The sequence below is a fragment of the Grampus griseus genome (assembly GCF_964374135.1).
Source record: "Grampus griseus genome assembly, chromosome: 20".
NCBI lineage: Eukaryota > Metazoa > Chordata > Mammalia > Artiodactyla > Delphinidae > Grampus > Grampus griseus.
Window position 1 is genome coordinate 46,474,802 of NC_139014.1, and position 25,683 is coordinate 46,500,484.

At 51.4% G+C, this 25,683-nt stretch overlaps 1 protein-coding gene across 1 annotated transcript; it reads right to left on the minus strand.

Annotated features, from left to right (window-relative positions):
* Window positions 1-4,957: 4,957 nt before the first annotated feature.
* On the minus strand, window positions 4,958-25,270 carry POLR2A (RNA polymerase II subunit A). The gene is made up of 29 exons (XM_082678017.1): window positions 24,796-25,270; window positions 19,101-19,233; window positions 18,822-18,958; window positions 18,555-18,728; window positions 18,081-18,362; window positions 17,607-17,768; window positions 17,278-17,498; window positions 16,544-16,676; window positions 15,935-16,059; window positions 15,633-15,843; window positions 14,900-15,109; window positions 14,649-14,817; window positions 14,366-14,460; window positions 14,021-14,224; window positions 13,643-13,865; window positions 13,013-13,196; window positions 12,465-12,636; window positions 12,266-12,371; window positions 11,970-12,175; window positions 10,110-10,334; window positions 9,716-9,962; window positions 9,326-9,426; window positions 8,292-8,396; window positions 8,015-8,197; window positions 7,538-7,741; window positions 7,164-7,350; window positions 6,940-7,053; window positions 6,639-6,788; window positions 4,958-6,536 (listed from the first exon to the last, which is right to left on the minus strand). Exons 1-29 carry the CDS (start codon window positions 24,886-24,888, stop codon window positions 5,380-5,382), a joined length of 5,913 nt encoding a protein of 1,970 aa, XP_082534143.1. The 5' UTR covers window positions 24,889-25,270; the 3' UTR covers window positions 4,958-5,379.
* Window positions 25,271-25,683: the final 413 nt, after the last annotated feature.

Below are 25,683 nucleotides of genomic sequence, written 5' to 3' on the forward strand. Positions count from 1 at the left end.
TAGTCCTCATTTGGGTACGTTACTTTGGCCCATTTACTGAGTGACCCAAAAAGCAGTTTTCAGTGGGGTCCGGAACAAGAGAAGGCTGTGTGATAGGTCCATGCTGCTGTGCAGGCTGCTCTGCCCTTCGGGTCACAGGATCCAGCAGATCCAATGGTGCCTGAAGTGTCCATGACAGAGAGATGCTGTCAGGTTGATGACACTGGTTGGCTTCCACCATGGGCGGGGCAGTGTTTTACTCTTACTGGAATAGACCCTCTGGATACGTTTGGCAAAATGCAATGCTGCATGCAAAGACTCTGCCAAAACTACCATCCCTGGACTTATCCACATGTCACGGTAGTCCATACCACATTGCTTCTGATCAAAGAACTCACTTCACAGCAAAAGAAGTGTGGCTACAGGACCATGCTCATGGAATTCACTGGTCTCTCCACATTCCACACCACCCTGAAGCAACTGGCTTGAAAGAACTATGTAATGGCCTTCTGAAGACTCAGTTACAGTGCTAGCTAGGTGGCAATACCTTGCAGGGCTGGGGCAAGGTTCTTTGGGAGGCTGTCTGTGCTCTGAATCAGCGTTTGATATATGGTGCTGATTCTCTGATAGCCAGGATTCATGGGTCCAGGAATCAAGGGAGTGGCACCACTCACTATTACCCCTAATGACTCACCAGCAACATTTTTGCTTCCTGTTCCTATGACTTTATGCTCTGCTGACCTAGAGGTCTTAGATCCAGAGGGAAGGATGCTTCCACCAGGAGACTCAACAATGATTTCATTGAACTGGAAGTTAAGACTGCCACCCAGCCACTTTGGGCATCTCATGCCTCTCACTCAACAGGCAAAGAAGGGAGTTATGGTGTTGGCTAGCTGGGGCGATTGATCCCGACTGCCAAGGAGAAATTGGACTACTATCCACAATGGAGGTAAGGAAGAATATGTGTGGGCATCTCTTAGCACTACCATGTCCTGTAATTAAAGTCAATGGAAAATGACAGCAATCCAATTGAGGAAGAATTAGTAATGGTCTAGCCCCTTCAAGAATGAAGGTTTGGGTCACCCCACCAAGTGAAGAACCATGACCAGCTGAGGTGCTTGCTGAAGGCAAAGGGAATACAGAATGGGTAGTAGAAGAAGGTAGTTATAAATACCAGCTATGACCACATGGCTAGTTACAGAAATTAGGACTATAACTGTTATGAATATTTATTTCCTCATTGCTTTACGAATATGTTTGTGTATGTGTATCTCTCTTTGTTTTCTTTCCTCTCTTATTCCCTTATCATGTAACATAAGATGTATTGACTTTATATCATAGTATTTAAGTATTGTTAATTTTACGTCATAGTATTTAAGTTATGGCATATCAAGAAGACTAAACACTACTCAAGGACTTCACCTCTTCTTCTGGGGAAGGGGTTAGTGTATTTTCAGTTGTACACATGACAGTTGCATCATGGAATTATGATCTTGTTATTGTCTTTATTTGGAGATTAAGTATGGTTTAAAGAGGTGCATCTGGGTACAAATTGAAAAGGGGTGGACTGGTCATGGTTAAATTTATGTGTCAACTTGACAGGTCACAGGGTGCCCAGATTAAATATTATTTCTGAGTGTGTCTGTAAATGTGTCCTTGATGAGATTAGCATTTGAATTGGTAGACTCAGTAAAGCAGATGGCATCATCCAATCCATCAAAGGTCTGAATAGAACAAAACATGGAGGAAGGAGAAATTCACCCCTTTTCTTTCCAGCCTCACTTGGTTGAGCTGTGACATCTCATCTAATCTTTTCAGGCCTTCAGACTTGGGCTGAATTACACCACTGGTTTTCTTGGGTCTCCAGCTTGTAGATGGCAGATCATGGGAATTCTCAGCTTCCGTAATCCTTGAGCCTTGAGTCAATTCCTCATAGTATATATATATATGAATTTACCTGTTTATGAATTTATATATATATACATTTATTTATATATATTTATTCATTCTACTGGTTCTGTTTCTCTGGAGAACCTAACCAATACAAAAATCAAGCAATGTCCACAAAATTGTGAGGGAAAGAAATATCCAGCCAAGATGTGCTTCAATTTTGAAGGCTACAGGAAGATAGTCTCAAAATAAAAGATTAAGGGACTATAACGAGGCAATTATGAGCCTTTTCTGAAAAACATTCCAGACAGATGAATAAAAAAGATGACAGCAGAGAAGCAGTGGTAAGAAGACTACAGATGAGCCATTTAAATACATTGATAAGAGTACATAACTGGGGACTTCCCTGGTGGCGCAGTGGTTAAGAATCCACCTGCCAATTCAGGGGACACGGGTTCGAGCCCTGGTCAAGGAAGATCCCGCATGCCGCGGAGCAACGAAGTCCGTGCGCCACAACTACTGAGCCTGCGCTCTAGAGCCTGCGTGCTGCAACTACTGAAGCCCGTGTGCCTAGAGCCTGTGCTCTGCAACAAGTGAAGCCACCACGATGAGAAGCCTGCGCACTGAGACAAAGAGTAGCCCCTGCTCGCCGCAACTAGAGAAAGCCCGCACACAGCAACAAAGGCCCAACGCAGCCAAATTAATTAATTTTAAAAAAATGCAAAGTGTTCCCAGGTTGCTAGTGCAGCCGCACGCCAGGAGAAAGCAAATACACGTTCTCTCTATGGGTATGCCACTTCGATCAAGGACTCAAAGTTCTCCCACAGATAGACTTCCAAGGAAAAAGAGCACCTCACAATCTAAAGCTGTAGAACACACAAGCAAACAAGGCCTTGTGAGTCCTCGAAAGAGATGTGAGACCACAGAACTACACCTGCAAAGACCAGGGCCATGCCAAGTCACATCGGGGCCAGAGGCAAACGGGGGAAAATCATTCATCTGGATCCTTCTTAAATTTAAACTGTTACTATTTCATTCATCATGGACTTTTACATTAATTTTGAGTTTTTAAATATTGCATTAAAATATTATTTATCTTGATTATGTGTTTTTTTGTTGCCCCTTAAATTTTGCGCTTGCAGAGAGCACTGTGCTTGCCTCACCCTGGCAGATTTCACTTCCTTAATTGCCATTTGTGACAAGATGGATGGACATTGAGGGCATTATGCTAAATGAAATAAGTCAAACAGAGAAAAAAGAAACATTATACAGGGACTTCCCTGGGGGTCCAATTGTTGGGACTCCACGCTTCCACTGTGGGGGGCTCAGGTTCAACCCCCTGGTCAGGGAACTAGGATCCCTCATGCTGCATGGTGCAGATAAAAAATAATAATAATACTATATAATGTCATATGTGGAATCTAAAACAAATAGAACACAAACTAAACTCATACAAAAGGAAATCAGATTTGTGGTTATGGGGGTGGGGCATGGGGTGGAGGAATTAGATGAAGGTGGTCAAAAGGTACAAACTTTCAGTTGTTAGATAAATATAAGTACTGGGGATGTCATGTACAACATGACGACTATAGTTAACACTGCTGTACAGTATATTGGGAAGTTGTTGAAAGAGTTAATCCTGGGACTCCCCTGATGGCGCAGTGGTTAAGGCTCAGCACTCCCTATTCAGGGGGCCCCGAGTTCGATCCCTGGTCAGGGAACTAGATCCCTCGTGCGTGCCACAACTAAGAGTTCACATACCACAACTAAGGAGCCCGCCTGCCACAACTAAGACCCAATGCAACCGAATAAATACTAAAAAAAAAAAAACAACTTAAAAAAAGTAAATCCTGAGTTCTCATCACAAGGAAAAAAGCCATTTCTTTCTATCTATCCTTCTATCATTCTATACGGTGAAAGAGCTGTCTGGAATTATGTTCACCAATTGCCAACAGTAATTCAGGGGATTGGGAAGATGTTATACTTTTTTCTACCGTGCTTGGATCTTTTCTAACACCCTTTTATAAAAACAAGTCATCTCTTTCAAAACAATTTAAGATCTGGATTAAATACTGCAAAATGGTATCTACCACTTATAATCTTAGTGATAAATTAATAGATCTTGGCCATGTTTCTTCTGTTTTTTCATATTTATTTCTTTTGGCCGTGCTGGGTCTTAGTTGCAGCACGTGGCATGTGGGATCTTTTAGTTGCCGCATGCGGACTTCTTAGTTGTGGCATGCAGGCTTCTTAGTTGCAGCATGCGAACTCTTAGTTGCACAGCATGCTTGTAGGATCTAGTTCCCTGACCAGGGATTGAACCTGGGCCCGCTGCATTGGGAGCACAGAGTCTTACCCACTGGATGACCAGGGAAGTCCCCATGTTACTTTCTAAACTATCCTTTGAAATATTTCAGGGAATTCCCTGGTGGCCTAGTGGTTAGGATTCTGGGCTTTCACTGCCATGGGCCTGGGTTCAATCCTTGGTCAGGGAACCGAGATCCTGCAAGCCACGTGGCCAAATTTAAAAAAAAAAGGAACTAATGGAACAAAATATGAAATGGCCAACTGAAAATAGCAAATTATCACCAAGTTCTTTAACTTCAGCTTTAAAACATATCCTAGTAACCATAATCTTCTCATTGTTGGTTTGAGGCCAAAACAAAGACTGATTAGAAGTGACCTGAGAAACAGGTAGGAAAAATACCCAAAGAAAACATGCCTCCTGGTGGTGGTGTTAAGGGCAATAATTTTTCTGCTTCTGTACTGTACCTTTCTGTACCTTTCTAAATTACATATTATGATAATCAGTAAAATTGGTTAAAAAAGATGTTATGTCAATATTGCTTTAGTGCAGGTCAAGGCCTGTATCTATCTGTTCAACCACAAAGCCGGGACAGAGCAAACCCTGGCACGAAGTAGGCGTTTGTTCCGTGAATGTACTGTCTGTGCTCGTTTTCCTGCCCCTGCCCCTGCCCCAGTAGCAGGGATCAGCTAAAACATGACAAATGGAACAGCAGCCCAGGCAGGGAGTAGGGGCCTGGGTATTCTTGCCTCCTAATAAAGCACTCAACAACCACACTTCTGGTCAAAATTAGTAAACTTTATTTCAAATTCAAAAAGTAACAAACAAAAGGCAGCTTTCACTTTGTTCTTCCGGAGAATCAGATGTGACGACCCAGAGCAGGAACTACCCCCCAAAAATTAAAATACCCTTTACCTCCCGAATCAAGCCATAGGCAAGGAGGATCCTGGATTTGGGGACAGGCCTCGGGTAGGTAGGGCGAGAAGAACACCACTGCAGGTGAGTGGGTTCTGAGACGGCACAAGTGGAGAACAAGACAAAAGCCCCGGCAGAAATGGGACCAGAACCTCAACAGGGAACTTTGTCACAAGGAGCTACGTACAAGGGAGCTGGACCGGGGCCCGCGCCCCCCAGGGGAGGGGGGACTGCACAACACCCTGAAGCCGCTCTTCCCCTAGCCGGCTGCCACTGCGCACTGCGCGCCCTCAGTTCTCCTCATCACTGTCATCGGGACTGATGGCTGGGCTGGTGAGGCTATAGGTGGGGCTGGTGGGCGAGTAGCCAGGGGAGGTGGGCGAGTAGGTCGAGCCTTTGGGGGAAGTGGGCGAGTAGGTGGGGCTGGTGGGTGAGTACTTGGGGGAGGTGGGCGAGTAGGTGGGGCTGGTGGGTGAGTACTTGGGGGAGGTTGGGGTGTAGACCGGAGAGGTTGGTGAGTAAGTAGGAGACGTCGGCGAGTATTTTGGAGTGGTGGGCGAGTAGGTGGGGCTGGTCGGAGAGTACTTGGGGGAGGTGGGCGAATATTTCGGGCTGGTAGGTGAGTACTTGGGAGAGGTCGGGGTGTACTCCGGTGAGCTGGGGCTGTAGGAAGGACTGGTTGGGGTGTACTTCGGTGAAGTCGGGCTGTAGCTGGGCGAGCTGGGGCTGTAGCTGGGTGAGCTCGGGGTATAGGTGGGAGACTGTGGTGTGTATCGTGGACTCGAAGGGGAGTAGCTTGGTGAGGTCGGGGAGTAGCTGGGTGAGGTTGGAGAGTAGCTTGGAGAGGTTGGGCTGTAGTTGGGGCTCGTTGGTGTGTAGTTGGGACTAGTAGGTGAGTAGCTGGGGGATGTTGGGCTATAGCTGGGTGACGTCGGGGTGTAATTGGGACTGGTTGGAGAATAGTTAGGGCTGGTGGGCGAGTAACTTGGGGAAGTTGGTGAGTAGCTTGGTGACGTCGGCGAATAGCTTGGAGATGTCGGAGAGTAGCTAGGTGAGGTGGGCGAGTAGCTGGGTGAAGTTGGCGAGTAACTGGGAGAGGTGGGCGAATAGCTGGGAGAGGTTGGCGAGTAGCTGGGTGATGTGGGCGAGTAGCTTGGGGAAGTGGGCGAGTAGCTGGGTGAGGTCGGGGAGTAGCTGGGTGAGGTCGGGGAGTAGCTGGGCGAGGTCGGGGAGTAGCTGGGCGAGGTCGGGGAGTAGCTGGGCGAGGTCGGGGAGTAGCTGGGCGACGTGGGGCTGTAGTTGGGGCTGGTTGGAGAATAGGATGGAGACGTAGGGGAGTAGGAGGGTGAAGTGGGGGAGTAAGAGGGACTCTGGGGCGTGTAGCCCCCAGGGGAGCGGGGCTCGTAGGCAGGCGACGTCGGGGAGTAGCTGGGAGACATGGCACCCCCTGTGGGAGGGAAGCAGAAAGGCATTAAGCGATGGAGAGACTCACCCAGAAGGAAGATCAAGGAGGAAATGAACTTGGCCTTGACAGACAAGGACAACTCACCTGGTGAGGGAATATACGGGCTTGAGGGGCCAGGGGAGCCCGGGGAACCCGGCGTGGGAGACCAGGCCGGGGAGTAACCAGGGCTGAAGCCACTGGCATCTGAAGCAGCACTGGGAGAGAAGCCTGCTGCCCCCGGGGTCATCCCGCTCCCTGCGAAATGAGAGAAACGTTAGTTAAAACCAGAGCTGGAGCCCAACACACTCCCAGAGCCCCCAGCATCTCCACATGGGGACCCCTCGTGAGCCCAGCCCACCCGCCCTCTGAACCACGCAGAGGGCTGTCTTCCCGGCTGGCTACTCACCAACACTGGGGGACCAGGCACCGTAGGCTGGGGTTGCACCCTGGTTCCAGGGTGTCATGGCTGGAGAAATTCCTCCCATGGGACTGGGGGCCGAGCCGAAGAACATGCCGGTGGCTGCAGAGAGGCGCACAGTGACCCACAACGAACAGCCCCGGGACTGGCCGCCGCGCCCACGTGCAGCCTCCCCACCGCCCCACCTCCTGCTCGTAGCCCCTCGTACTCACGTCCGGCAGCCCCCAAGCCGGGGATGTTGGTGGGGATCTCCATGCCATACTTGCACTTCTCTGCATCGAGCAGGAGGTCAAAACAGCCAGTGCCGGCTGGAGCCAGCTGGCCCAGCATGATGTTCTCAGACACCCCCTTCATGGGGTCGCTCTCTCCATGTGCAGCTGCTTCCATAAGCACATCCACCTAAACCTCGGAAGAGGGGGCGTGCCGTCAGACCCCGCCCCCCTATGTCCCACCACTGTTACAGCCACCCACCCAGCCATGGAACCGCACCGAGGCCCATCACACACAGTGGAGGATGCCCTCTTCCCACAGCAATCCCTCCTCCCTGCTCTCTCTCCTTCCACCCGCTCAGAACTTCTGCCATTACCGTTTCCTCAAAGGAGCACTTCATGAGAGGTCCGGTATCCTGGCGGTTGACTCCGTGTCGGGTGATGGCCATCAAGTGGCCACGACAGGTCATGGTATCACACAGGAGAGCCAAGTGCCGGTAATTGACGTAGGAACCATCGAAGGAGATGACGTGGTACAGCTCCCGCTCCAGGGCCTTCCGCACGGCTTCTATGCCCAGCACCTGGCATGGGGATTGCAGGGGTGTGGGTGGGGGGTCAAGGGTGGGGAAGGGTCAAGACCGAGTAACTGCTCTCCTCCTGCTGCCACCACCACCCAGATCCACAGAGGGACAGTCAGGAGTCAGTGAAGCCCAGACGCAAAAGTGGATTCAGGCATAAAACCACCTGACCAACCCCTCTCTTGAGGGGAGAGCACGGACCCCAACCACTGCCTGAGACCTACGGAGGGGGCCTTGAGCCAGAGGGACCAGGGAAGAAGGCTCTGAGGGGCTCACCGTGAAGATCTCCACGATGTCGTTGGACGTGGTGCGCACAGGGTCCACGTCCTTCTCGCTCAGCACCCGCATGAGGCTCACGCCATCCGTCTCCAGGATCCACTCCTGCAAGGCCTTGAACTCCCCGTCCTCTGTGATGATGATCTTCTTCTTGTTGTCCGTCTGCGGCAAGTGCATGTACACCTGCGGTGGGGGCAGAGCGAGCTCAGGCTGGACGGGTGGGGATGGGGAGGGAGGGAAGAGGGGCTGGATGGGCTGCAGGGACGGAACGGCTGACCTTGCTGATCTGCTCGATGCCCTGCAGGGTCATATCTGTCAGCATGTTGGACTCGATGCAGCGCAGGAAGACGTCGTCATCCATCTTGTCCACCACCTCTTCTTCCTGCAACAAGAGTTGAGTCAGCCCTCCTAGGATTCTCAGGTCTGTCCCCGCTCTCACCCCAAACCACAGCCTGACCTGGAGAGCCAGGTGTGGCCCAGACCTGCTCTCTTCAGTTCCAGTGAGGTTACTTTCTAGTGTTTTTACGATGGTATTTTAAAAAAAAAACCCTCAGAAAAGGCAACTGCACTCCACCACCTTAACACGATTCCCACTCTTGTGCGTGCTCCAAGCGCTGTAACAAAGCGCACAGCACCTCTGCTCTCGTCCTGGCACTCACCGAGCATTCGCCCGCCCACTAACACCTTGACGTGTGATGTCTAATGGACGCGTATCCACACATTCTTATTTACTCTCCCCCAGTTCAATAGTAAGTTCTGAGTTTGTATTATTAAGGTATTCACATCTGCTGAACAATTTTTTAGGAGCCGTGCCCAGGAGTGAAATCACTGGTCAAACATGTTCCTGGGTCTTGTTTCACCCGCTGTCACACCACTTTCCCTAGGACACAGCAATTCCTACTGTCCGACCTGCCCTCACACAGGAGCCGCAGGGAGGAGCGAGCCAAGTGACCGGGCTATGGGGACACCACCAAATCAACACCCTCTGTTTTGGGGCTTTTTTTTTTGGCCGCACCCCACAGCTTGCTGGATCTTAGTTCCGCGACCAGGGATTGAACCTACACCTTAGGCAGTGAAAGCGCGGAATCCTAACCAGTGGACGGCCAGAGAATTCCCCAACACCGCCTATTTTATCTATATGGCTGCTGTTCACGTTTCTTACAGATCGTTGCTACCCACCCTCCCCCCATCTCTACTTTAGGTGGTGTGACTGGCACTCAATGCTGCTTTCATTTTAATGTCTTTGGTCAGGAACCAGATATATCGGCTTTTTATGTCTGACATATAAATTTCTGCTTGGGTCCCGTTTACCTCTTGCATCTTGTTTTCATCACTGTTCATGATGCGGATACGGAGCACCAGCTTCTCTGCATTATCATCGTTAAAGATGCAATTCAAGTCATCACCGAAACCTGGGAAAATGAGAACTGCAGCTGCAGGACTGCTTCTGCTCACGGCTCGTCCGCAGCTCTCCCCATATGGGCTCTCTTTTGGCTTTCCCCTCCTTCCCACAGAGCCTTTCTAGAAAGAGGGAGGGGAAACAATGAGAAGGAAAAAGCAGTGCAGATGGGACGTGGAGAAGGGGTGTCCTGGAGGAGCAGAACCAGTGAGTGGAAGGTGGTGGGTGTGGGCGCCTTGTCTGGGACGAGCACAGGGACAGGACAGGGCGGGCAGGGGCCTAGGCAGGACCCCCAGCCTCACCAGCATTGATCTTCTCGGCAATCTGCTCCATGGTCAGCTTCCGATCAGTCATGTGCTTCCGGTCCAGCTCCACCCGCAAAAGCCAGGGGGAGATTCGGGCCACATCAAAGTCAGGCATCTCATAGTAGACATTCACCCACTCCTGATCCTCTGCCACCACCGTGCTCTGGGGGTTGGGGTCATAGTAGATGGCCGTGTTGGCAGTCACCTTCCTCAGCGTTGTATGTTCCAGGCGGCACAGAATATCCTGGGGAAAAAAAGGGATTCGTGACAGGCATTTGGGTGGCTCCAAAGGCCTCTTCAAAGCCACCTGCAGAGGGACTGCCAAACCCTTTACTTAAGGGAAGGAGTCCCCTCCTCCTCCTGCCAGGAAGCCCGTTACCCTAAGCCGCACCTTGGCTCTCTCAGCATCTCGAGCAGACTGGCCCAGCAGGAAGACAGTAAGTGAGGGGGTCTTTGGCTTCTTGGAAATGTTGATGAGCTCCTTAAGTCGGGGCACACCCAGTGTCACATTCTTGGCGGACACACCAGCATAGTGGAAGGTGTTCAGAGTCATCTGGGTGGCAGGTTCTCCAAGGGACTGTGCAGCCAGAGCTCCCACCATTTCCCCAGGATGGGCCTGGGGAGTAAGAAGAGCTGGCCTCAGAAGAGCAAATCCCTCCCCACTGGTGAGTGAGAGTGAGACATGTCAGGGCTGGGCAGAGGTGTTTAGAAAAGGCAGAGATTTAAACAAATCAGTCTTATTTGATCATCCCCTTCCTCAGACGGCATTTCAATCTACACCCGCCATTCAGTGCCAGATGTGCTGCACACCCAGGAATAGGGACTATGTCATCTAAACCCCACATTTCTAAAAGTGCTGTGTGCTAGAGTCACAGGGCAAATATTCATTTGCTGATAGTCTTCTAAGTGGGAAGCTCCCCAATGCATTTTTTTAAATAAATTTTTAAAAATTATTTATTTTTGGCTGTGTTGGGTCTTTGTTGCTGCACGTGGGCTTTCTCTAGTTACAGTGAGCGGGGGCAACTCTTCGTTGCGGTGCGCGGGCTTCTCACTGCGGTGGCTTCTCTTGTTGCGGAGCACGGGCTCTAGGTGCGCGGGCTTCAGTAGTTGTGGCGCACGGGCTTAGTTGCTCTGTGCCATGTGGGATCTTCCTGCACCAGAGCTCGCACCTGTGACCCCTGCGTTGGCAGCCGGATTCTTAACAACTGAGCCACCAGCGAAGTCCCCCGCAATGCATTATTTTAATTGAGATATAATCACATACCATAAAATTTAATCTTTTTTTTTTTTAAAGATTTTTTTTTGACATGGACCATTTTTAAAGTCTTTTTTGAATTTGTTACAATATTGCTTTTGTTGTACATTTTGGTTTCTGGCCACAAGGCATGTAGGATCTTAGCTCCTGACCAGGGATCGAACCCACACCCCCTGCAGTGAAGTGCGAAGTCTTAACCACTGGACCGCCATGGAAGTCCCCAAAATTTAATCTTTTAATTGGAATCATACAGTATGTAGCCTTTTCAGACTGGCTTCTTTACTTAGTAATACTATTTAAAGTTGATCACTGTCTTTTTATGGTTTGACAGCTCATTACTTTTTACCACAGCATAATATTCCCTTATCTTGTTCATCCTTCATCAACGGATGAACATTTCGGTTGTTTCCACTGCTTGGCTATTATGAAAAATACTGCTCCGAACATCTGTGTATGGGTTTTTGTGTGGACGTGTGCTTCCAATTCTCTTGGGCATATTCCTAGGAGTGAAATTGCTGGGTCATATGGTAACTCTATGTTTAAACTTTTGAGAAACGGCCAGACTGTTCTCCAAAGCAGTTGCAACATTCCCAGCAGCAGTGTATGAGAGCTCCAATTTCTCTACGTCCTCGCCAACACTTGTTTTTTTCTAGTCACCCTAGGGAGCATGAAGTGGTATCTCATCGTGGTTTTGAACTACATTCCCCTGACGGCTACTGATACTGAGCATCTTTTCATGTGTTTGCCTCTTCAAGGTTCACTTTTTGTCTCTGCAACATGGGACTAACAGCCCCTCCCCCCTACTAGGGTCTTCTTAGGACTGCTAAGGAATAAAGGTATAAAGCCTCCAAGACAGGACTTGGTTCACAGCAGTGTCTCAATGAATGAGATCTATTATTATGCAGTTATGGGCAGAGGTGGGCTGTTCTCAGAGCCCAGAGAAATCAATAGATCAGAGCAGAGGACCAAGGCTGGGGTGAGGAGTACAACACTCACAATGGCTTGGTTGAACTTGGACTCGATCTCTCCGAGCAGCCAGTCGAAGGCCTCTCCGCTGAGCCGAAACTCCTCGGCCATGCGGCGGGAGCACAGCGTGGACCGCAGGTGGATGTTGAAGAGCAGGGTGGCGTTCTCCTGGGCCTGCCGGCTCAGTGGGTCGTCCCCATTCACAATCACCAGCTTCTTGCTCAGCTCCTTGACACCTAAGGGCCAAACGAGGGATGAAGAGGTTGTAGACCAGGACGCTGCTAGCAGAGCCTGCCTGGCCTGGTGGTCCTGAAGCAGGTACTCACCCTCTACCACCTTGATGGGGTGCAGGTCAGAGGGAAGGCGAGGGTTGATGTGGAAGATCTTCTGAGCGTTCCAGATCATGCGCAGCAGGTTACAGGGGAGGACAACCTGAGGCAGGAGGGACGGAGGCAGGACCCCAAGTCAGGGCCAGCCATGCAGGGCCAGTACTTCTCCAGCCCAGCCCTTCCCACCCACACACACCTTGCTGTCACCAGTTGGGAAGATGACCCTGAGCACCTCCCTGTCCTCACGCATCCGCTCAAATTCTCGCTCCAGCTCGTTCTGAATGTGTGCATTGCTCAGCACGTCCTTCACCACATCCTCCTGCAGGGTGCGCCGCAGGGCCCTCTCATTGGTATAATCAAAGCGGAACCTGCAGGTGACAGGGGTGGAGTCAAGGGGCAGGAGGGCCCTGATCAAGGAACAGTGTGAGGCTCCTGAGGTCTGCAGCCCACAGGAACAGGGCTGTGAATAATCCTGGGTGGGGAAACAAAAGATCCAGACCCAAGGATGTGCAATGGCACCTGAGCTTACGCTCACCCCTCTGTACAAAGTGGGGGTGGGTCTCAAATCTGGTCTCCATCCGTCCTCTCCCATCTTGCAGCTGCTGCCAGATGGGTGGGGAAGGGGCGGTATAAGGTCCACTGCAGGACACGGTCCAGATGATCTCACTGTGCGGGGGGAGGAGAACCCCTACCACTCTGGCCCTGAGCCCAGGGGCAAGAACCACCCGCCTGCCGCCTTCTCACTTCTTCTCGAAAGCCTTGTTGGAAGGCTTGAGGGTAGCCAGGTTCTGGAACTCAACGCTCTCGCCCGCCAGGCCGTCTTCACCATAGCGCAGCTGTACCACCTGATTGATGGAGTTTCGCACGGTGGCATCATACTTCACCATCACCGACTCCATGGATTTGATCAGCCGCCGCTGGATGTATCCTGAGGGGCAGGGAATCAACTGAGGGACCCAGAGCAAGAAGAGGAGCCTCCCTGTCTCAGGACAAGACCTGCTGGCCACTCTGGTCCTCAGGAGAGCCAGCTAGTAGCCTCTCATCCCCAAGGCCTCTCAATGAAAGCCATGCCCACCACCAGACGGACCCAGGGTCCAGTAGAGACCCCTAGGAAACACCGTCCATGTGACAGGTCAGGAGCAGAGACCCTGAGGCTCTAGCCCTGCATCATGGAATGCTGCATGGCAACCAGAACAAGAGTATTTGCCTAACTCTTGATCTTTAGTCTCTATTCTTTCCACAAAGGTCAAAATTACTTCTCTGGGGATAGAAGACTTTAGCCTGAGAACCCCGCTCAAACTCCCCAGGGGCTTCTCTGCCTGCGGTCCTCTCTGGGACCAGCCCGTGGAAGGGCCCTGGATCCAAAGTCCTCACCAGTCTCAGCAGTCTTGACAGCTGTGTCGATGAGCCCCTCACGACCCCCCATGGCATGGAAGAAGAACTCGGTGGGCGTGAGGCCGGCCAGGTAGGAGTTCTCCACGAAGCCACGGCTCTCAGGCCCATAGTCATCTTTGATGAAGTGAGGCAGAGTCCGGTGCTTGAACCCAAACGGGATCCGCTTGCCCTCCACGTTCTGCTGCCCGACGACAGCAATGACCTGGGGAACAGAAAAGGTGTGGTGCATCCAACTCCCTCTGCCTTGAGAATAAGTGTTCCCCATACTTTTCCCCCAACCCCCCCAGCAGCACACCCCTTCCCTCCTCCTCCCCACCTTCAGTGTGGCCCCAGTTCTGGAAACACAAGGCTCCCCACCTGGGAGATGTTGATCTTGGAACCTTTAGCCCCGGACACCACCATTGACTTAAAGTTGTTGTATTCAGACAGGGATTTCTGGGCAGAGGAGCCAGTCTTGTCTCGGGCATCGTTGAGAATGCGGTTCACCTGGTTCTCAAAGGTCTGCCGCAAAGTGTTCCCCGGGGTGGGCTCCAGCTCGTTGTTATGCGCCTTCTCAATGACCTGGGTGCACAGGAGCAGGCTGCGTTCTCAGGGAGACGTCAGTGTCTTCTGGTCCCCGTCTCTCCAATCCCAATGTCCCCTTCACTCAGTTCAAAGCCACTGAGAGCCTCTTATTCAGTCTTTGCCCAGCCTTCCCTTTACCTCTATTACATCCTGCTTGGCCTTCTTAATAGTGTTCTGAATGTCTTGGTAAGTCTTAGAATCAGCAATGGAGTCCCCAATGCCAATGGTATGACCTAGAAATAAAGAGAAGCATCAGCAACACCTTTGGACTCCCAAGAAACATGGGATGGAATCACAGCCAAGAGAGTAGATGGAGGGACACCAAATCCAAGGGGGGGAAGAGAAAGGGATGGAAGAAGAGCAGTAAGAAGTGAGATGGACACAGGATTTACAGAGGATGTGGTAGAGCCCCTAGCCTTACCCTCAATGAGGAGCCAGTTGTTAATGACAGTCTGAATGTTGGAGTAGAAGAGGCGGGTGATGTCATGACCCATCTCTAGGTAAGAGATGTGGACCAGGGAGCCAGCTGATGTGCCCAAAGACTTCTTACACAGGATGCCCATGATCAGCTCCCCGTTCTCCACCACCACCTGCAGAGAGCACCATTCACAGCCCCTGCTGTGGCTTCCATGTCCAAAGCCCTTCCCCACACAACCAGAAGCCAGGCCCTACCTTGGTGTCCCCAGGAGAGATGTGCTTGTAAGGACCACTATCCTCATCATCGGGATGGGTGCTGTGGGTGCGGATACAGTTGATGTGGCCGGGTATGATGAGGGAGAAGATCTGCTTCCCTGTCCACAGGGGCCGGGGCTTCAGGATGGCTGGCTGTGGGACCTTGCCGTCCCACGTGGACAGGAACATCAGGAGGTTCATCACCTCCCCCTGGAGAAAAAGAGCAAGAAAGACAAGAAGTCAGAACTGGAGGTCTCACCTCTTGGGAATGTCAGGGGAGGCCTCATTGCCCCAAGGGGAAAGCCAGACTTTGAAGGCAAAGGGATGGCAAGAAAAGTGTTTTCCAAACTTTTACTAAAAACTTAACTGTGATAGTGAGACTTTGGGATTGCTTTTTCTTTTAACAGTAAGTACAAATTACTTTTAATAATTAGGAAACAAAGAGAAAGTAAAAAAGAATTAAACAGAACTTCAACAAAGTCTTATTTCTCTCTTCGCCTTTACTTTCCAGGTGATACCTAAAATTACATGACATTTTGAGGAATTAAATGGGGAGCTAAAGCCATACACCGTTTTTGGCCTCGATCTTTGCTCACTCCCTTTCCTTCTGCTGTCTCACATACAGGTCAGTGCAGAGCAAGTCAGGGCATAAGTCACTGCTCCTCCCCCCATCCTTGCTGTGCTGGGCCCCTGCCCACCCAGGCCAGGTTTCCCCCAGCCAGGGACCACACACCCGCTCCAGGAAAACGTCCCTCTTGGTGAATTTGCGCACTGCGGTCAGCGTGTCCTGCACAATGCCCATAACCGGGCGATTGCTCTGGGGAGTGACAATCATGCGTGGCACCATGGCGAGCTCCTGGATCTCAGCCCGTGTCTCCAGGGACTGTGGCAGGTGCAAGTTCATCTCATCCCCATCAAAATCGGCATTGTATGGAGTTGTCACACTGTAGTCAAAGAGGAAAGTGAGTTGGAAAGATGCCGCAGTGAGACCCAGGGAGCAGCCCAGCCCAGCCCAGCCCCAGCCGACGGACTGACCTAAGATTCAAGCGAAAAGTAGACCAGGGCAGGATGCGAACCCGATGTCCCATCATGGACATTTTGTGCAAAGTTGGCTGCCGGTTGAAGATAACAATGTCCCCATCGCACATGTGCCGTTCCACCTAAGGAGGTGAGGTGTGGGAAAAACCTCAGTGAAGGAGGTATGCTAAGAATGAAGTGATAGGAGACCTAAGATGCTTTGAAACAGACGACACTGTGGTGTTATTTCACTTGAAACGCTTATCAACCACCAGCTTTGGGCCAGGCCCTGGGCTAGATTCCAGGCTATCAGAGAAAACGAAGACGTAGTCCCCAAACCTCAGGGAACTCAGCTGGGAAAGACCGCGAGAGACTCTGAACGTGAAGCCTTCTGCTCTGTTCCCCCCGGATCTCTTTCTGCCCTGTGTCCCTCTTGCTGCCCGTGGGTTTACGTGACCCCCACCTTGAATGCCAGGGGCTGGCAGCTACAGGCTTGCCTAGGACAGCAGGAGTCTCTTAAGCTTGGATTCTAATGAACAGGACAGCCTCAGACGGCCCACTCCAGCTGGCCCCCAGTCCAAAAAGCTTCCTGCTCAGGTAAGAGAGGCCCTGGCCTATTACACATGCCTTATAGCCAGTCTGCAGGTGAAGGTCACTGGGTTTGGGGTGGAAACGCAGGTCAATGCGATCACCGTTGTCCCGGATGATGTACTTGGCCCCTGGGTACTGGCTGTTCCCCCTGCGCACTAGTTCCTGAAGTCTAGGAAGGAAAGGGATGCAATGAACAAAATGCTTCCCAAAAATCCCTTGTTGCCACCCTCACCCCAAAGCCCCAAGTGACAACCCAAACTTCTAAACTTCGACACTTGGGACTTCCCTGGTGGCACAGTGGTTAAGAATCCGCCTGCCAATGCAGGGGACATGGGTTTGATCCCTGGTCTGGGAAGATCCCACATGCCGTGAAGCAACTAGGCCCGTGCGCCACAACTACTGAGCCCGTGTGCCCTAGAGCCCGTGTGCCACAACTACTGAAGCCCACGTGCTCTAGGGCCCGCGTACTGCAACTACTGAGCCTGCATGCTGCAACTAGAGAAAGCCCGCACACCCAGAGCCCGTGCTCCCGCAACAAGAGGAGCCACCGCAATGAGAAGCCCGCGCGCCGCAATGAAGAGAAGCCCCCGCTCGTCGCAACTAGAGAAAGCCTGCATGCAGCAACGAAGACCCAACACAGCCAAAAATAAAGTTAAAAAAACATAATGATGATAATAATAATAAAGTTCAACACTCTCTCCTTCTTGCTCCGAGCCCATTCCCCCCACCCTCCCCGACCCCTCCAGGCAGGGCTTCTGAACTGAGCACACCTGTCAATGTTGAAGGGGGTGACGATCTCCGCAAAGGTCATATTGGCGGCAATGGAGCGAGGCACGCCAACCTGGTCAATGGAGAGGTTGGGGTCGGGGGTGATGACAGTGCGGGCCGAGAAGTCCACCCGCTTGCCCATCAGGTTCCCGCGCACACGGCCTTCCTTGCCCTTCAACCGCTGCTTCAGGGACTTGAGGGGACGCCCAGACTTCTGCATGGCCTGTGAGGAAACGCAGGGTGGGGGGCACCCCCGCAGTCAGCACCGGCCCCCAGCCGGGCACCCTCCCCTTTCCTCCAGGCGTAGGGCACAGGGAGCCTGTCCACTCACACGAGGCAAGCCAGGCAGCTCGTTGTCTACCATGGTGGCCACGTGGAACTGGAGGAGCTTCACGTCCTCAGCGATGACATGCGCGGCCGCGCCGTTCTGCTCGTTGCGCCGAAGCTGATTGTTGATCTTCACGATGTCGGCCAGTTTGTGTGTCAGGTCATCCTGAGGCAGGAAGTCAGAAGCATCACAATCCAGCCAACCCTGAGCGCTCAGTCTGCATGTGCCAGCACGCGGTGCCTCTCACCCTCCCTTCACACCACCCTGGGAAGCAGCTCTGGGCTCTCGGTTCACAGATCCACAAGCACCTTTGTGAGCTCTAACCTCCTTAAGGGGCTCACATAGCCAGCAAGCGGCAGGGTACCTTCAGGCCCAGGTGACCTGTCCGTCACCCTCGCATGCCTTCGTCCCCGCCACCGGCCTCCCTCCGTGCGGACACCTGGCCTAGCTGAGCGGCAGGGCCCTGCAGGCGCTGACCTGGTTGCGGGCAGAGCCCTGCATCACAACAGCAGGCCGCACGGAGAGCGGGGGCACGGGCAGCACAGTGACAATCATCCACTCGGGCCGGGCGTAGCGAGGCTCCATGCCCAGGACGAAGCACTCCTCATCTGAGATGCGTTTGAAGATCTCGTGCACCCGCTCAGGACTCAGCAGGATCTTCTTCTCCTGAGAGTCCTCGTTGACGTGCTTCCACTCTGCGTACAGCTCCAGGCCGGAGCGCCGGATCCGGGGCTGGTACCGCCCACAGCCGCCGTGGCCCTTCCAAGGAGACAGAGGGGCCATCAGAGCGCAGAGGCCGGGCCTTCTCCCCCAACACCTGGCCGGGCCGCCCCTCCCGCTCTTCTGTGGCCTTCGGGCTCCTGCTGCTTCCACTGCCTCCCCATCTTCTTCCCTCCGGGCCTCTGGGACCAGCCCTCACCCCCTCCCAAGAGTCTGGGCAGCCCCGGCTACCTTTTCTTTGGTCAAATCCTCATCGCCCTCAGGCTGCTCCACACCGAACTTGTTGTCCATCTCCTCCCCGCCCTCGCAGATGTTTTTGCCCTTGCAGAGGTCATAGACGTGTGTGAGCCGCTTCTTGGGCTGCCCCTTGGACTTAGCCAAAATGTCCTTGATCTTTGGGTTGTTCTGTGGACAGAGCAGAGAGGGGTCAGTTGGGGCTGCTCCCCTGCCCACCCCCCAGCAACCCCTTCCCCAAGCCAGAGCCCATCTCCCACTCACAGAGTCCACAAGCAATTTGGAGCAGAAGAAGCAGACGCAGCGCAAAACTTTCATTGTCTTGACCAGGAAGCCGACATGGAACACAGGTTTGGCCAGCTCAATGTGGCCAAAGTGGCCAGGACACTCTGTCATGTTTCCTGTGGGAACACACATACAACACTTTCCTCCCAGCACTCACCTCAGAGACCAGGTTTGCAGGTGTCCATCCCCAGTCCTGGCTTTCTGTAAGGACAAGCCTCTCCCTCCCTCTAGGGTCCTGTGCCGGCCCCCAGCGCTCACCTGCACAGGTTTGGCAGCGGCCAGTCCTCTCAATCACCCCCTGCCTCGGATCCATCAGCCCCCCAAGCTTGGGGCGGCCTCCCTCGGTGGTCTCTGGGTATTTGATGCCGCCCTCTGTCACAGACATTCGTTTCTGCAGCAAAGAAAGGCCAATAACAACTAAATAGAATTCCTAGTTTCCAGACTTCGTGGCTGAGGAGCTCTGTACTAAGGCCTTTAAAAACCCCAAACTACTTACAGAAGAACTAAGCAGGTTTAGCCTGAAGCGAGGGAAATGGGGGTCAGCGTGTGTGATATCTGACTGTGGAAATGCCAAAGTCAAGTATCGCAAGTCAAAAGGTCGTTCCAGTCACTGTCTGAGCGGGAGGGGGCGTTCAGACTAGTGTGTGGTCAACTCTGGGCTCCGTACACGTCACCTACCTCTAGGACTTGAACCCTGGATATCCTACTGGGTTGAATTCTAGGTCACTGTCATCTACAGAATTTAACAGCAAAAGAAATAAAAGTTGTTTCAAGAGGGAAAAATTCAATGCCTTGTTTCTTTCCCAAAGCTGAAATCAAGGCCAGAACCTCCCTGTAAGGCACCCTCATCATGACAGCCCAAGTGCTCTGCCCAAGACATGCTCCTAAAGTTAGGCACTCTTTGCCCCCATCCTTGTCACCTCCTCCTTCTCAAGGGCCTGGGTCAACCTGAACCCTTCCATGTTCAGATATTTTAGGACAGAACAGGAGAGGGGGGCGCTAGAGCAGAGGTTGTTGAAAATTATCTGGAGCAGAAGTGAACCCTGGAGCCTCAAGAGATGGAGGCAGAGCCAAGGGCCGGAATCCTGGGCAAGGTGGAGCCAGGACTCAGTGGGACCAATTCAGTGGAGGAAAGGGAGGGAAGGACGGGCTCAGAAGTAGGTACAACTTGGAGAAGAGATTTCTGCTCTGAGCTAAAGGCTGTTCAAGGAAACCTTTGGCATCTTTTCACACACTGAAAACCAAGAACTTTAAAATTAGTTAAGCTTTGGTCCGCTAAACTTCCAGAGAGAAGACCTTAGAAGAATTTAATAAAAGCTTCTATCTGAGTGTCAACTTCATGCCAGGTACCAAATGTACCTGTCCCTCTTACCCTAACCACTAACCGTCTAGGAGTGAATTCCTGTCTCTTAGACATGAGAAACCTGAGGCTGTGTAAAGTGACTGCCCAAGGCCTCAATCTCAAGGAGCCTGCAGACGTCAAACCCACCCCGCTGCGATCCCAAACACATGCTCATCCCATTCTACTATACTGCAGCAGAAACAATTACTTCAACTCCAGGATTTGAAGCAGCACTATTTACAATAGCCAGGACGTGGAAGCAACCTAAATGCCCATTGACAGATGAATGGATAAAGGAGATGTGGTACATATATACAACAGAATACCACTCAGCCACAAAATAGAGTGAAATAATGCCATTTGCAGCAACATGGATGAACCTAGGGATTATGATACTAAGTGAAGTCAAAGACAAGTATCATATGACATCACTTACATGTGGAATCTAAAACATGATACAAATGAACTTATTTACAAAACAGAAACAGACTCACAGACAGAGAAAACAAACTTACGGCTCCAAAGGGGAAGGGGTGCCTTGGTCTGCTCCTTAAACACTGCCACTCCCCCAAGGTTTTAGCGCATCCACACTTCTCATCACACCCAAATGCTATGCCATGATTCTCACTATTTACTCACAACGAATCTCTACCCTCCAGGCCTCACCTTTCTTCTGGACTTCGGATTAACATACTAAACCACCTACTGAACCCCCTGTAGATATCCCCCTGATAAATCAAATCCAACATGTCTAAAAGCAAACTCCCTTCTCCACAAAAATCTCTCCTTTTCCTTTAGTCCCCATCTAAGGTAGTGGAACTCAAGTCAGAAACCAACACTTACCCTTCCTTACCCACAGTCATAAAGCAGTGGAACAAGCATGGCCTGGAGTCAGAGACCTCTAATTTGCAATTCTAGTTCTAACACTTATCATCTATATAACCATTAAGGATTTAATTAACCTGCTGAAACCCAAGATGGAATAGGTGTTCAATATATGACAGCTGTTATTATCCAATCATTCACCAAATACAGGTTATTTTTTGCGGTACGCGGGCCTGTCGTGGCCTCTCCCGTTGCAGAGCACAGGCTCCGGACGCGCAGGCTCAGCGGCCATGGCTCACGGGCCCAGCCGCTCCGCGGCATGTGGGATCCTCCTGGACCGGGGCACGAGCCCGCGTCCCCTGCATCGGCAGGCGGACTCCCAACCACTGCACCACCAGGGAAGCCCATGTACAGGTTATTTTACCTCCTGAACAAACAGTTCTTAAATCTTGCCCCTTTTCTCCATCCCTACGCCCACTGCCCTAGCTCAGGCCTGTCCTTTATAGTATGTATCCAAGCGTTCCGTGGGTCACCAGCCCTTCTCTCCTACCCAGCCATACTATGATCAGGGTGCTCTTTCTAATTTGGAAATCTAATCTTCATACCCTCTTGTTCTCAGAATGATATCCAAATTCAGCAAGATGGCTTACAAAGAGTTTTATGACGTTTCCACCTTCCTTTCTTCCTCCACATCAGTAGCTGACTCCCCAGCAGCCCCCCTATTACCCAGCATATGTGCTCCACTACTTGGGGTCTTTGTATCTCTGCTTGGGATGCCCTCCCCACAAGACAAACTGCTATCTGAAGACTCAGCTCAGGCACTGCTTCTTCCAAGAAGCCTTTCCACAGCCTCACGAGCCAGACTGGTGAGCCCCACTCTGTGCTTCCATAATCCCTCCATCACTGCAAATCTCATAATGCAATGAAATGACCCACTGGGGTTTGTCTTCCTCATAGATTATAAGCATCTCTCAGGCAGGTAGCATTCCCCTATCACCCTGGACCCGATGGCTCTCAATAATTGTTTGTTAAACTGAACTAAACTGCCTTAGGACCCTCCACTGCAGGGAAGTGCCCTCGAAGACCTCGATAAAAAGAAAAAAAAAGAACTTGAAAGAGATAGAAGGTTGTTCCCTTACAGTCGAACCAATAATCGTCTCATAATGGATCTAATTAGTCACTGCTGGGTAGAAACCAAAATGGTCTACAGGTGCAAGGCTAAGAGGTTACGAACTTCCACCACGCTCATCAAGATGACCTGATGAAACCTCAGGGAGACAGGCCTGTGGTGACTAAATTCACAAAGCTGGAACCCCATCAGCTGCATCGTGTCTGATGAGAAGCACAAAGAGGGGGTTTGCTCACCTTGAATGAAACACACAAGAGCAGGCGCAGACCTGAATCTGGCAGCCAGAAGAGTCACTAGAGAGGCCTAAGGAGAACAACACTCAAAGCATTTCACTCCCCTCTGCTCCAAGTCCATGCTCACCAAGCCAGCCACCTTCTAAGGACTCCCTCTGCTTCTGGGCACTGAAACTGGACCAGGGGCTGTCCTGGAATGTTCTGGACTAACCCTCTACCATAAGTTATACTTTGAATTATACACAAACTACTTTAGCCCCCAATCCTTCATCCAAACACTGGTTCTCACTGCCCACGTGATAACAGGTTAGACACCCAAGGTCCCCCGTCCTCAACATTTATGCTCCAGCCACAAGAGATTCCTCAAAATTCCTTTTCTTCCCCTGCCCGCCTTTCCAGCAAACTTCTATTCATTTTTAAGACCCAGTTCAAATGTCACCTCTTTATAAAGTATTCTCTAACTCTTCTTGGCCTTATCCACACCCCAGCACCACTCTTATCTCTTGCTTTACACTGATTTTTGCCCAGTATTTAGCAACTGCTAAAAACCCAGCTTCACAAAGATATGACGTCATCAAAAGGGCTCTGGCGCCACCTAATGCTGAAAGGGAACTGCCCAACCTAGTAGTTCCCAGGGCATCAGGCAAACGCAGCTGTGCTTCCGTGCTTCTCTTAAAAATTTAAAATCTCTCACTGGGCCCCTGTGAGTTTGCTGCGGTGCCTCAGCAGTTTGGGCACAGGGGATCAGGGGGTTTAACCTACTGGGAAGGTCTTGTTCTATTGTAATAAACCCTGAGTTATTCAATAGAATCCTTACTAATAAATAATTAGGTGATTTATAATTTCACACAATGTTGAAATAAAAATCCTTCCACATGTATCTTTATGTACCTGTACAATTATTTCCTTCACTCATTTAATTCAAGTAACTTTTAGTACATGCCTATTATGTGCCAGGCACTATTTGAGATGCTGGAGAAAGAAGTGAATACAAAGTCACTCGTGAAATTTACATTCTACTGAGGAAACAAGAAAGAGAAAAACTAATCCTTTCAGGTACTGACCAGCTATGAAGTAAAATCAAGACTTGGGTTAGAGAAGGTTAAGGGTTTCTGCCCCTGGTATCAGCCCCCAAAAGCCTTCTGCATTTTTCAAGTGTTTTACAGTTTTGTTTTTTAGATTTCAACCTCAACCCCATCTGGAATTTATTCGGTGTGGTCTGAGTTCGGGAGGTTCTAACTCCTGACACAACTTTCCTACAGCTGAGCCTCCTCCTCTAGCAAACTTGTCTCCATCCACAAACAGAGCCATTCAATTCCATTCTCTCCAGCCCACTGGCTTCCTCCACTTTGCTCCACAAAGGCGTCCAAAGGGCCAACAGCTCACCCTCCTCCCTCATCTTTCCTGCTTCCATTCTCAGTTCTCCTCCCCAGTCAGTTCTTCACAGGACCATCAAAGCAGTAATTTTTTTAAAATGTAAACTTGATATCACTCTCCTGCTTATAATTCTCCAATGACTTCCTACTGAAAATAGAATGAAATCCAGATTCCTTACCATGATTTATAATGTCCCACCTGGACTGCCCCACCTCATGCTTCTCCAAGAATGGTTTAATACTCTCTTTCTCACCCACTACACCCCAGCCACCCTGGCCACCTTTCAGCCCCCGAGGCACACCAAGTTATTCCCTCGTTCAGGCACTTTGCACTTGCTCTTTCCTCTGCCTGAAAAGCTACTGACCTAGAATCTATGGTCTAGGAGACTGGCTGCTTCTCATCATTCGAGTAATGTCACCTCCTCAAACAGGCCTTCCCATACCCTGACACCACCCCATCTAAAGCAGCCTCACCTCGGTCACTCTCCATCGCATTACACCATTTCACTTTCTGCAAGGCACTTGCCCTTAACTGAATTATCTTGTTCATTCATTTATTCGTGTTTATTGTCTGTCTCCCCTGACCCTTCCCAAAGAAAGTGCTCTAGAAGGCAGGGTCTTTGTCTTTTTCAGCTCTGCATCCCCGCCGTCTGTCACGTCTATCACGTAGCAGGTGCTCAGTTAATAACTGTAGAGGGGAAGGAAAAAAATCTGGGGCTCGGCTTCTCACCCAAAAGATTGGTGTGGTATCTCTTAACGTCGGTATCTGCGGTGTGGAGCCAATCAACCTTCTCGCCCTCCTTCTCACCCTCCAGCCCCTTCTGCGGCCCGGCCCCCAGCTCGGACACAGAGCTAAGCTTGCTGACCCCCTAGGAAAATTTAATTCTCGTTGGCCGCGAGGCTGGACTCTGCACTGCCTTGGCGCCGCTGACCCATCCTCCCCGCCTGTCCTCCTTTGGGCAGGGAAAAGCGCCAAGTTTCCGCGGCGGCCGTCAAGCCCCGCCCGCCACGCGGGCGGGAGGAGGAGTGAGAGGGCAGAGCCGCTTACCAGTTCATCCGGACTGAGGACTCCGAACTGCACTCTCTTGATGGTGCGCAGCGGGCATGCGCTGTCCCCGGAGGGGGGGCCACCCCCATGCATCGCGGAGGCAGGCGCGCTGCGCAGGCGCAAACCTCACTACAAAAAGCCTGCGCCGCCTGCACCTAGGCGCTCAGACCCTGTCGGGGCGGCCGCCGGGAAGGACCTCCCCGAGTTGGGAGGAAAAAGCCGGAGGAGGAAAAGGTGGGGGAGGAAAGGAGGCGGGGAAACGAAAAGGGGCGAAAGGAGCTCTCCTCCGCCTTTCCGGAGATTTTTCGTCTCCCAAAAAGAAAATAAAAAGAGGAAGGGAAAGGAAAAGGTTCTGGGGGAGGAAGAAGAAAAAGGGTAACGAATAAATAAGTAACCGGGCTCCTGAACGGCAGAGGTTACGGCAGTTTGTCTCTCCCCCTTCCGGGAGCCGCCTTCTTCTCCAACCGTCCCGGCCGCGCTCTCGGCGCTTCTGAGGAGCGAGCTGGCCGGATGACGCCCTTTATAGATTCGCCCTGGCATTCCCCCGCCCCTTCCTTTCCCGCCCTCCCTTGCGCTACGGGGTCGACTGCGCCGGCGTGCACGGGGCGCGCGCTCGTGTCGTTGTTCCTCCATCCCCGGCTCCCTGGCTGGGTCACCTTTTGAAATGACGAAGGGGAAGGGAATTTTTTTATCCCGCCACCTCCCCTCGCTACTACCTCCCGCCCTGAAGTTTAAGGTTTGAAGATTCGAGGGTAAATATAGGCCGCTTTTATTCTAGTTTGGCGTGTGGTTTCATCTTCCGCCAAAGTTTCTGATTAATATCACCCCCCCACGCTGGAAAATGGTCTGTTCTGAGATTCGGTAATGAAGGAGGCGGGGCCGGTCGGA